Source organism: Vombatus ursinus, unplaced genomic scaffold (assembly GCF_900497805.2).
Source record: "Vombatus ursinus unplaced genomic scaffold, bare-nosed wombat genome assembly UNPS02014786.1, whole genome shotgun sequence".
Lineage (NCBI taxonomy): Eukaryota > Metazoa > Chordata > Mammalia > Diprotodontia > Vombatidae > Vombatus > Vombatus ursinus.
The window spans coordinates 2,803,096-2,815,901 of record NW_020954564.1 but is presented as its reverse complement, the minus strand read 5'-3'; the positions used below and the strand labels follow the sequence as shown (position 1 = coordinate 2,815,901).

Below are 12,806 nucleotides of genomic sequence, written 5' to 3'. Positions count from 1 at the left end.
AAGAAAGAAAGAAAGAAAGAAAGAAAGAAAGGAAATGTGTTGACATTATTGTCACACGACATACTCAAAGAACAATAAGTAGAATGATGGAATTTGAGAACTGGAGGGCATTTCAAAGATAATCTGGCCACACAATTTACAAAGTGATTTCTCCATAACAGCCCTGAAAGGTAGGGCAAACATTCTTTTCCCAGAGAGGATCAGTAACAAACCCAAAGTCTTACTGCTAGTTAAGAATCAGAGTTAGGATCTGAATCCAGATCACCTGACTCCATGTCCAGAGTTCTTTTTACTGCATTATATTTATTATCAACAATGAAATAGAGTCCTTTAGAAGGATACTTAGACACTTTCTTACCAATGTACAAGGAATATTTTTCTTTTTTTTTTTGGCGTGGCAATGGGATTGAGTGACTTGCCCAGGATCACACAGCTAGTTAACAGTGTTTTGTGTTTGAGATCAGACTTAAACCCAGGTCCTCCTGAAGCCAGGGCCGGTGCTCTATCCACTACACCATCTAGCTGCCCCAAAAGTAATATTTTTTAAAGCATGTATTATGAACGAGATGAAAAGACTTCTGGTAATAACTAGAAGGGAATTTAGAGATCATTTGATCCAATTCCCTCATCTTATAAATGAGGAATAAAAAACAAGAGAGATTTAGTGACCTGCCCAAGACTTCAGATCCAGATGTTCTTGATATTCCCAACATTAAATTCATTTCCATTTAACAGATAATTGTTAAGTATCTACTGTGTGTTAGGTATTATGATGGGAACCAGGAATACAGACATGAGAAACTAAAAGGTCAAGCTTTCATTGCATAAGATGAAGTTTTTTTTCTAAATGTTACCACTATAGAAAACACACAGGATATTAGCCATATCAGGGAAGAACAATTAACAGTAATTAATAAGCATCTTTGTATATATGACTGCCAAGGTTATTATCTGTTTTCCTACAATGCTCTATCTTAAAGACAGCCAGTAATGGCCAGAGGTAAATGATAATGTGTTTCAACAAACTCAAGTTTTTCTGTCACCCCAGAATTTCTTGAATTTCTTATATCACACAATCCATAGCAGGGACCAAGGCTCAGACAATACTTTTTTATGCTGACATCTGGATTTCATTTAAACTAATTAAAGATTGTCCAATAAAATAAATGCATAAATAGAATATCAATTCATGATTTTAGTTTGTTTTTCCCACCTAAATAAGACTGAGAGGCCACAATATAAGAATGTACATATTTCTAGAATGTTTTAGTTTGAGATATTTTCTCAACATGACTCAGACCTGAATTTGTATGTGAATTCAGAAAGCTGTTCACATTTTCTTTATGCTTCCATTCTCTCCACTGCACATGTCCCGCATCAGACTTTCCCACCTTTTCTTTAGGCTTTCCCACCAAAAATTATCTTTAATGTTCAACAAAAGGGAGCAAAAAAAAAACCCATTTAACTACTACTTCTGCCTCTGTTGGTGGCAGAGTGAAAGAGAGAGTGAGAAAAACAACCCCAGAGGAAATTACTGTTATTTTAGGAGGCTAAATAAACAGTGGCAATTTACTGACAGAGGGGCATTGTTTCTCCTTCCTGGCAGTATCCCCACCAAAGGACCTCAAAGTGACTGAAGTGACAGAAGAGACTGTAAACCTGGCATGGGACAATGAAATGAGGGTCACGGAGTACCTCATCATCTACACCCCCACAAACTCAGATGGCCTGGAAATGCAGTTCCGTGTCCCTGGGGACCAGACATCCACCATCATCCGTGAATTAGAGCCGGGAGTAGAATACTTCATCCAAGTTTTTGCTATCCTTGAGAATAAGAAAAGCATCCCTGTCAGTGCACGGGTGGCTACTTGTGAGTAAATTAAAATGGGCTTTTGCCACCCCCTTTCCTATAGTGATCACCAGCTTCTTTCGTTCCATAGCATATGTGTCAAGAACTCTCTTACCCATGGCACATGATGTTACAGGTTAAAATTCCAGTCCTTTGTGGGAAATATTGCAGTGAGGCTGTTGTCCTGCTTGTGGCACACAGAAATGACCTCCTGATATACCCTTAGTGGCCTTCCTTTCATGGGATTCTATCAAAGCAGAGGCTATTTGGAAAACTTAGCCTATGGTGATATCCTGGGGATTCTGGGGAAGTAGTCCTTTGGAAATATTGCTATCATATATTATTGCTATTATTATTCATAGTAGTAGTTAGCAAAGTAGTGGCATAAGAGCTTTGGAAAAACAATAACAATAATAAAGGAGCAGTGTAGTGTAGTAGATAGAGGGCTGTTCAGAGTCAGAGAGAACTGGGTTCAAATCCCACCTCTGACACACACATAACCCTAGGCCAGTCACTTTGCCTTTCACTGCTCCCTAGCAATGCTAACTCTAAGTCTAGTCAAGTCAACAAGCATTTATTAAATGCCTCCCATGTTCCAAGCACTGGGCTAAGCACTAGAGATGCCCCCCCCCCCAAAAAAAAGGCAAAAAGTAGACCTTGCCCTCAAGGAGCTTACAGTCTAATAAGGGAAACTTCATGAAAACAACTGTGTACGAACAAAATATATACAGGCTGAAGTGAAGATAGTCTGAAGAGGAAGGCATGAACATAAGAGATTGGCACCAATCCACGTGGTAGAGTCCCCTCACTGCGAGTTTTATATGCCAATGAAATCACAAGTCCAACCCCATCCCAATCCCAGTAATAAAATCAACTTGTATTTGTAAAGTGCTCAGTAGTTTACAAAGCACATTTACTTGCATTATCTCTTGATCTCAATAATTCTGAGACAGAGAAGAAAAGTATTAATACTCCCATTTAAAAAGTGAACTAACCCAAGCCAAGGACTAGAACTCAGATCTTCTGATTCTGAATCTAGTGCTGCTCCTACTAGATCACACTGTCTTGAAATAAAATGGTCTAATAAAGAGGAAATAGAAAGGTTATTCACCTGCCTGATGAGCTATGGTTCACATGCTGAAGCAAGCCCAAAGTCAGCTTCTAATTCAAAAGAGCAGACGAGGAATGGTAAGAAAGGGAAGCATCCTTCACTGCCTCCCTGAAGTGAGCTGGTTGTGGAATCATTAATAACTAGCATTGCTGTCCTTCTTTAAGGATTAACAGCACTTTTCTTATCCCAACCTTGTGGAGTAGGTGGCCTAAATATTTATTTTCTCTATTTTCTAAAAGGGAAAATTGAGGCTGAGATGAGAAGGGAGGGAAAGATACAGTGAAGTTGCTTGCCCAGGATAGGGAGTAGCAGAGCTGGGTCTTAAACCTCTCTCATGACTCTGAGGTCAAGGCTTTGTCCACTCCACCATTCTGCATCAAATTAATAGCCTATCTCCATTCAGAGCCTTCCTCTCCTTGACTTTGACTATGGCAAGTTTTACATGATCATTAACAAAGCCTAATGGATTTCTTTCCTCAATTGCCCTAGTGTAAGCACACAAGCACTGGCCTGATTTTAGAAACATCCAGATAGATGATTGTGTATTTTCATAAAGGAAATCCTCCTTGTTAACAATGACTCACTTTTCTTTTGCCTGTTTCATTCTTGCTACATACAATGGAGCTCATTGACTGATAATTGGGCAATGTTTAAAAAAAAACAATTTTTAAAAGGAGGCTTTTGTGGTTTAAGTGTTTTTTTCAGACATTATGAACATATACTAAATGCAGTCACTGCTTTATTTGGAAAACTCTAGAGACAGGTAACTGCATGCTGTAGCTGGAAAGGGGAAAGCATTATTGTTTATCACCACAGAATTAATAACCAAGCATCTCCCAGAGGTGTTGGGAGTGGTGATAGCATTCAGCTATGCTTGGGACATTGGTAAAATCATAGATATGTGTAAGCCTTCCCTGGTGCCTTTGAGCTTATCATTTTTCCAATCTTTCACTTTAATTTTACTTGTCTAAGAGTCATCACTTGCCTGTTTTCCCTCTTTCCAACAGACTTGCCTGCCCCAGAAGGTTTGAAATTCAAAGCTATCAAAGAAACATCAGTGGAAGTGGAGTGGGATCCTCTAGATATTGCTTTTGAAAACTGGGAAATTATCTTCCGCAACATGGTAAGAGAACATGCCTGGCCAAGAATGCACCTTCCCAGCGCTCTGTAAAATATTCAGACAACGAGACTTACTAACAATTCAGTCACACAGCCAGAGAGCATTAGAGCTGAAAGGAATGTCAGAGCCTAAAATGGTCAAACTGGAAGGACCCTTAAAGCACATGGTATCAAACTCACTACCTGTAAGCCCATAAGGGCTGGCAAACCTCCCAAGTGCAGTCAGAAACATATTAAAATGTAATTGGGAAATGTATTACAAAATAAATAAAAATGCAATACAACATAGATAATTATAATTTGTGGTTTTCTAAGTCAATATGCTGCTTACAGGGATCTGTTTCTATTTGGGTTTGCTAGCACTGCCTTAAGGTATAGGCTGCTGGAACTTCGACTGTAAAAACCGGAAAGGTTCTCAAAACTTAGAATGTCTGAGTTGGGTTGGCCCTTAGAGATCATCTAGTTAAATTTTCCTTATTTTGAAAGAGTAAAACTGGCATATTAAACCATTTTTTTAATTTAAGGAGAAGGATGCAGAAACTAACATCACATGTGTATTGTGAGGGCACTCTTTTACTGTTAAAATAAATAAGAGAACTGAGTCCTCCTCTTATGTTGAATTTGGCTCTGTGGGACTGACTATAGGGGATAAAGAGAGGATAAACATATGGAAAGCATCACCACAGGGATAATGATATCTTGGCTCCACATAAATCCCAAAGGCCTGAATTACATGCCCTGCAAAGAAAAGAAGAAATGTGATGTTTTTCAAAAGACAGTTACTCCCCAAATGTCTCATTTGAAGCATCCATCTCTTGGAAGAAGAAGGACACATATTTTTTGCCTAACTCTGGTGGATGAGAAACTTTTTTTTCAGAAGTGAGTGGTACATTCAAATGTACCTTTATGTTACTGCACTCATCACCAAGTTCTTTTTGGTTTTCAGAATAAAGATGATGGAGAAGAAATCACCAAAAGCTTGAGGAGGCCAGAAACAACTTATAGACAGACTGGCTTGGCTCCAGGACAGGAGTATGAGATATCTCTGCATATTGTGAAAAACAACACCCGGGGCCCTGGACTGAAGAAAATAACAACCACACGTGAGTGTTATTCTTAGTAATGAGAATATCCTTCATATTAATTCCAGGAGATAGTAGGCACCAAGTGCTAACTAGGATCTATGAAGTTATATGGTCTCCATCACATTGTTTTGATGATTACAAGGCTGTATACAAGAAAGTTATGACAATAAGGCCCTGGAAATAGTTATGAGGCATATCAAAGGGGATAATAAAGATTCCAAGGGAGAGACTTCTCAGATGGGTCCTGGGCATCCCCCAAACACCTCATTATAAAAAAAAAACACTTGTTTAGGGTATACTTCACAGGCCTAATCACACAAACTTAGCTGAAGGACTCCTACAGATCCCTAAGTAAACCATGGAGTGTCAGAGCTAGAAAAGACCTTAGAGATCATCTAATCTAACCCCCTCATTGAAAGATGAGCCCAGAGAGGGGAAATGACTTGACCAAAGCTATACAGTTGTTGGTAGAACCAGAGGTAAAGTCCAGGTGTCTTAACACTCAATCTAGTTCTCTTTTCATTAAACCAGGATGTTTTTAATTGAGTTGAAGTTCAGTCAAATTTAATGTTCCCAGGTTTAAGTAGTGTTCATTGCTTCCACTTTATATAGAAATGCACATCTCATATTTTGTATAGAAATGAATCTGATGGTGGTGAACTAAGAAGTGATATAGGTATAGATATAGGCATATAGATATAGATACACACAAATATATATACATTATATATAAAATATATTCATATATAATCAACATATGCATTCATATATGTATGTATGTATGTGTGTGTGTATATATATATACATATATAGTATGTATGTATTTTTTAATTAAAGTCGTCTTCTGGTGCTTCAAGATGCCTTGGTTTAGTCCAAGCTCTGGTACGGTCCTACAAATTTGGAAAGTCTAGGCCCAGCAAATTTGGGCCCAGAAAAGGTATATCGTTTAAGGACCATTATAACTAGGTCCAGAGAGATTCATCATCATAAAATATCTGTGAGGGGATTTGCTTTTTTAGCTCCAGCAACCAGACCATCTTCATAACAAGGGGATTAAGGCAGCTATATGGCACCGTGGATAGAGTGCTGGACTTGTAGCTAGGACGATCTAAGTTCAAATCCTACATTAGATAACTACTAGCTTTATGACTTTAGACAGGTTATTTAAGCTATATCAGCCTCCTCATTTGTAAAATAGGGATAATAATAGTACCTACCTCATAAAGGTATTGTGAGGATCAATTAAAAGAATGTATTTTCAAAATTTAAAATGCTAAATAAATGTTAGCTAAAATGTGTGTGTACATATATATGCACACACATACATATCTATCAATATTATACACACACACACAAATATGTTTTACTAGCATCTCATTCAGCACATCTTGTGCAGCTACTGACCTGAAAGAACCCTTGATCTAACATATGAACTAACCACTAGTCTATTGAATCTCATTAACAGGGAGTAGTTGCAAAGGCTTGCACTGTTGTTGACTGATGACAAAAAAGAAAAGCTTCTATTTGATATCACCCCACTTGACCTAGCTCAGGGCAAATCAGTAGGCTTGTGCTCTCAATAATCAAGGGTTTTCTCCTCCTTTCTGACAATATCTACATGCGGTAGGTAAAGGGCAGGTACTAACAGGAGAAATCATTAGGTCACAAAAGATATGGGCTGAGATCATCCCAATACTTGCCCAGCTCCAGGGAAATTTCCCTGAAAATATGAGTGACGTAATTTCAGGGAACCCTATAGTTTTCTCAGCCTAAATTTTAGGAGTGTATACATTTTAGTTTTTAAGTCAACCTTCTTCTCACTGTGTAACAATAAGTCCCCTACCCTTGATGGCTCTGTAGGTAGTTTTCTAGACTGGGATTACCCCACTAAGTTCTAACCCATTTTATAAACTGTGGGGCTCAGGGGTCATCTCTGCTTTACCTTCTTATCTCACCCACAGTATTATAGCAAATATTATGAACTTTGACTAATAAGGTTATAGATTTAGAGCTAGAAGCAGTGATATGCTGGTAAATTTTTAACAACCATCTCTCTGAAAAGAAAATGTACACAGGACATTTTAAATGTGGTCTGCATTATTACCATTTTTCTGTCACTTTCTTGAATCTAGACAACAAACAAAATGATAAATCAAGCTGTGGTATATAGTATTTGCCAATTTCTGAGGCTTAAATACTTACACTGAAAATTTGACAATCAGTTCTTAAGCGCCAAGCAGGAGATGGCTCCAGCACAGCCCTGGCTAGAAGGAACCTTAAAGGTTTGACCTTCTCATTTTACATATTTAAATAAAAATAACCCAGGAATTTAAGTGATTTGCACAAAGTCACACAGGTAGCAAGAAGTAGAGATAGGATTAGAACCCAGATTCTCTGATTCCAAATCCAGCACTGTTCCCACAACTCTTAAGAATAAAAAGGATTCTTAAAAAGTCAAATTATTGACAGCTCACATTTTCTTAAACTTTATTGTCTCTATTTAATAGAGAAGAAAACTGAAGCTCACAAAGGGGAAGTGGTTTGCTCATAGTAACCCATCTAGAATTTCAAAATAAGACGTGATGATTCTCTAACTGGTTTTTAATTGAATTTTACAATGTCTTTTAAGGCATCATCAATTCTAAATTGCGCCTATCTGAACACACCTAAACTTTTGAAAACAGAATATGTCCTTCATCCCAATCAGCTAATTTCTTTTCTTCTCATTGTCTCTAATTTAATATTCTGAACATCTGTTTCCAACCACTACTTAATGAATATTTTGCTTATAAATGAAGCCATTTCTTTGAGAGTTATTGGGTTACAGTAGTAAAGGAATGCACCATGTTTATTTGAGTTTCCTATATCAGAGATAGTCAATGATAGCTATTATGGTGAGCTGGCCACTGGAGAAAATGAAATCCACTCTGTCCAAGTCTCCTTCTAAACCATGGCTAGAATCCTGGCCCTTCTACTTAATACTTGTACGACCTTGGACAAATCAACTTCCCCAAGCTTTAGTCTCCATACATGTAAAATGAATGGATTGAGCTAAATGACTTCTAAGGTCGCCTCCAAGACTAAATGTATACTCCTTAAATATTCAAATAGATGTGTGATCTCATCAATTCTAGAGTTCCCCCAGCAATACAAATCATAACCCATTTTTCTCTATGCCTGTAAGCAAGTAAGTGTGGGAGGCCAGATTTGAATTTAGGTCTTCCTGATTCTAGGCCCAGCACTCTATCTGTGCCATCAGCTGCTCTGGCTGTCTGCTTGTCATCCATGACTAGGTCTTGTTACTATACAATTCTCTAATGACAGCTTATACTTCTGTTCTTCAGAGTTCTTCACTGGTCTCATGTTGCATCCTGGCATATAATCACCATAGCTCTCTCTAACACTCTCTCACTTTTAGCTCTTTAGAGGCAATTATATTGCTGTTTTATAGAATCTTAGGTGGAATATTAGTTTTTTTTAAAATGATCATTTTGCTTCCATGGGAAATTTAGAGTGAGCAAAAGAGCTTTGCCTCTTCCTTAAAGCAAACCCATCCATTATCCTCCTATTTAGCACTGGATGCGACCTGTTGTCCATATATACTGTCTGTCCCAGAATTACATACTGTTGGACTGCCTCTATAGGGTCTCCATCCAAATTGTATGTTGAAATCTTGGAAATAGACATTCTTCATCCACTTGGCCAGACTACTTTGAGGGATTATAGACCTCTTCCAGGAAGCTCAGCAGTATCCGGGGTTTGATGCCTTAAGCACAATGTCATCCATAAATTCAGAAACTTTCACCATCCACAAGGAATCCCTCTTTGACCTGAACTCCAAGCTCCATCTCCTCCACCCCAGTGACAAATCCTTTGAAAATCATACATTTGGCTTGCCTAGTATTTATTATCAAGGGAGTTATTGAACAGGGTTATTTCTATTGTTATATCGTCCAAGTAATCTTGAATGATCTTGACGTATAGATAGAAAACAACCCTGTAGAAGGGCTGAGAAGGTAGTGTTTTATTCTACCAAATCATGTGTGTGTGTGTGTGTGTGTGTGTGTGTATGTGTGTGTGAGAGAGAGTGTAATCAACAAGGAATATGTACAACAGGATTTTAAGGTCTCTACATCTTTCAGTTAATTGTGAAATAGTAAAGATACAGTCTATCATTTGCCAAAAAAAAAAAAACCTGTTTGTTCCCAACTAATACTTTCATCTAAGATGCCTTTGATTCATGTAGAGATGATTTTCAGAAAGATTTCATATGGATAGTCAATAGGCATATTGGTAGATAAGTACTAATGTTCTTTCTGTCACTTTTTTTAGTATTACTAAGGTCCAATTTTTTTAAGAGTCCTTGGTATCTTCCTTCCTTCCTACTCGTGCACTGGTCCCTCAGCATCATCAAAATTGTATTGTCTCCAGAACTAATCTTGTTTTTGTATATTTGGTCCAATACAGCTGCTTTTCTCATCTTGGTTCTCTATATTGTCATTTCTACTTCCTCCAGAACAAACTGTTAAGTTAGAGTCCAAATATAGGGGTCCCACTGTACTTATTAGAATAAACAGTTTGTTAAAATGTTTTTTTTTTTCCAAATCCTTTCTCTTTGTGATCCTCCTTCTATTTTTATCTTTGAAATGTCCACTGGATGACTTCACTTAATTGGATATCTTGCCAAGCTTTCTTTAAACTGGTTTTACCTTCCACCATTTCGCTCTACATTATGAGGTGATACTGATCATAATCATACTTCTTTCTTCTTCATAAGATTTTAAAAATCAGTTTATATTCTAACTCCATTTTGCCTTGGTTATCATCTCTCTGCTTGGAAAGTTAGTCAAATGTTTGCTGACTAAAGTATTTTCTGGGCTCTTTTAGTCTTCTTGTAGCAATTAATTTACATTGGTTAAACTTCTGGATAAAATTATTATAGTAAGTTTTATATTATGCCTGTTGTCCATTTCTAATTTATGAGCTTTAATTACTTGCTTAAATAGTTCAAGGTTAAATTGTTTCAACTGTATGCCATATATTTTCATCTAACTATTCTTTATTCTTGTTTTTACCTACGCTGATCTTAGTTCTAATGAGGTTATATATAGATAGCTGACTCAGAGATAAGACTTACATCAACAAGTCTTTTCCTGTCTGTTAAAATATAATAATCTATTTAATTCTTTATGGTGTTTTTTGTTTTTGTGCTTGCCATATCCAGTGCTTACAAATTCTTTTTGTTTTGTTTCTTTGCTTTTTTTTCACCAAAGAAAATGTTTATGATAAAGAAACGTGAACCTTCTGTATAAGCGTTTGGCCTTTTTCATTTCTTCTTCCTGAACCATGCTTTCATATATATTTCTCCCTACTTTCACTTATTTCCTCCATTGTAACAAAGGCACCTAGTATGAAGATTTATGTTGCTTTAGGTTTTGTCAAGTTCTTCATAGAATTTCTTTACCATTTTATCCTCACAGCCAATTTTGAGGCTTAAGTTTCATTTTCTGATGGTCTTTTTGCAAATATTAATCATAAGTATTGTAATATATGATGCCTAAATTTCCATTAAATAATGCCTGTCATTACTTTTGGGAATACAATAAACTCTACTCCATCAACTTCTTCCTCTTTTGCTTTTTTGCCTCTCCAAGGAGTACTCAGGAACCATCTTTTCATTTAGCTGCAACTTTGTCTATTCTTTTGATTTTGTTCATAGTTAATGCAGCTAGGTGGCACAGTGGACAGAGCATGGGGTCTGGAGTCAGGAAGAACTTAGTTCAAATCCAACCTTATAGCTGTGTGACCCTAGGCTAGTCACTTAACCCTGTGTGCCTCAGTTTCCTCATCTGTAAAATAAACTAGAGAAGGAAATGGCAAACTACTCCAATTTTTAGCCAAGAAAATCCCAAATGGGGTTACAAAGAGATGGACACAATGCAAATTACTAAACAATAAAAATGTCAAGACTGCTAATTCACTTACTCTACCAGTGTGCCCAGTGTTGGGCCTTAGACAAGGAACTCACACATCCACAGCAGGGTACTAACAGCCAAATGACTGTTTATTGAAGGTCTAAAAATTACGTGATTTTTAATACCTTTATCCCCTTTGCTACCACTCTGTCACCAATCACTGCAGAAGTGGATGGGGGGGGGGGACTACACTGGATGGAGGTTCGTTTTGTATTTTTCTTCATTTCATCTATTACCATATCCTCTCTTCCCCCAAATACCAGTTAAAAACCTATTGTTAATGCACCTTTCCATATGAAGTAGGGCGGTCCTTGGAAGACAGCCTCAATATGTTACCAAGGCCTTACCTGCACCCTTTCCAGTATGGTAAAACTACTGCAGGTTATTCTGTGTTGGCATTGGCTTCAACAACCAAAGGTTGCTGCCCTAATATGATGAGGCATCAAAGTAGGATTTTGTGCAAGATTTAATGATTTAATAAATATATATATTTTATATATATATATATATATATATATATATATAAATTACAATTTCCTTAAAGCAATCAGCCTCTAGACAGCTAAATGGTTTCATGGCTTTAAATGTCCTGTCTCTACACTGCTGATAATCCCTGGATGTTGATTACCTTTAATCGTATTTATGTCTGTGTCTTTAGGTCTGGATGCTCCTAGCCAGATAGATGTAAAAGATGTCACAGACACTACTGCTCTAATCAGCTGGTCTAAGCCCTTAGCTGAAATCGATGGCATCGAACTCTCATATGGTATCAAAGATGTTCCAGGTGACAGAACAACCATTGATCTCACTCATGATGACAACCAGTACTCCATTGGAAACCTGAAACCTGATACAGAATATGAGGTGTCCCTTATCTCTCGAAGAGGAGATATGTCAAGCAACCCAGCCAAAGAAACTTTTGTAACAGGTAACAAAAATCACCCACAACGATAGCAGATTGGACCATTGAACCTTGGTTTCTATCAGCAAAACTAAATTATTTTCTTACCCTAAGGTAAAATGAAAAGGCTAGGTTGTTAATTCCATGAAGGCAGTGCCAATGTTTTCTCTGAATCTTGTGTCCATCAATGCACTAAGTACAATATGTGGCCAAAAAATGTATGTTGAGTTGGATTTTACCTTCTTAGAGGTAACATTTTAATAACAAAATTCCTTCCCTTTCTCAGGTCTGGATGCCCCTCGGAATCTAAAACGCATCTCCCAGACTGACAATAGCATCACCTTAGAATGGAAGAATGGCAAAGCTAACATTGACAATTATCGGATCAAGTTTGCCCCCATTTCTGGAGGAGATCATGCAGAGGTCGAGGTGCCCAAGAGCAAACAGGCTACGACTAAAACCACGCTCACAGGTGAGAGCAACTCCCTGGAAAAGGCTCTACCTCAAGGAACAACAAGTTGGCTACGTGATGGAATATGGTTGCATGCTGCTTTATTCCTCAGCATTTAGTAGAGAAATAGCTGGCTCTGATTATTTGAGGTTTAAGCAGTCAAACTATCAAAGAGTTCCCAAACCTCACGTGGGGGCTGATTTCTCTATAAATCACAATAAATATTGCTATTTTTTTTAAAAATCACCTTTATTACCCAACATATCTATCCTTCCCCAATAACTCTGTGGCCTATCCCCCAAAATGAAGAATTTT

The 12,806-nt window shown here is 37.5% G+C and overlaps 1 protein-coding gene across 5 annotated transcripts in view; it reads left to right on the top strand.

Annotated features, from left to right (window-relative positions):
• The window catches only part of LOC114047324 (tenascin-like), a 114,040-nt gene that overhangs the window by 40,616 nt on the left and 60,618 nt on the right, over window positions 1-12,806 (top strand). For all 5 annotated transcript variants that reach the window (XM_027868108.1, XM_027868107.1, XM_027868109.1 and 2 more), the window contains exons 4-8: window positions 1,607-1,870; window positions 3,968-4,083; window positions 5,026-5,182; window positions 11,798-12,067; window positions 12,327-12,512. In XM_027868108.1, coding sequence (XP_027723909.1) covers window positions 1,607-1,870; window positions 3,968-4,083; window positions 5,026-5,182; window positions 11,798-12,067; window positions 12,327-12,512 — 993 coding nt within the window. The remainder of the gene's footprint in view (window positions 1-1,606; window positions 1,871-3,967; window positions 4,084-5,025; window positions 5,183-11,797; window positions 12,068-12,326; window positions 12,513-12,806) is intronic.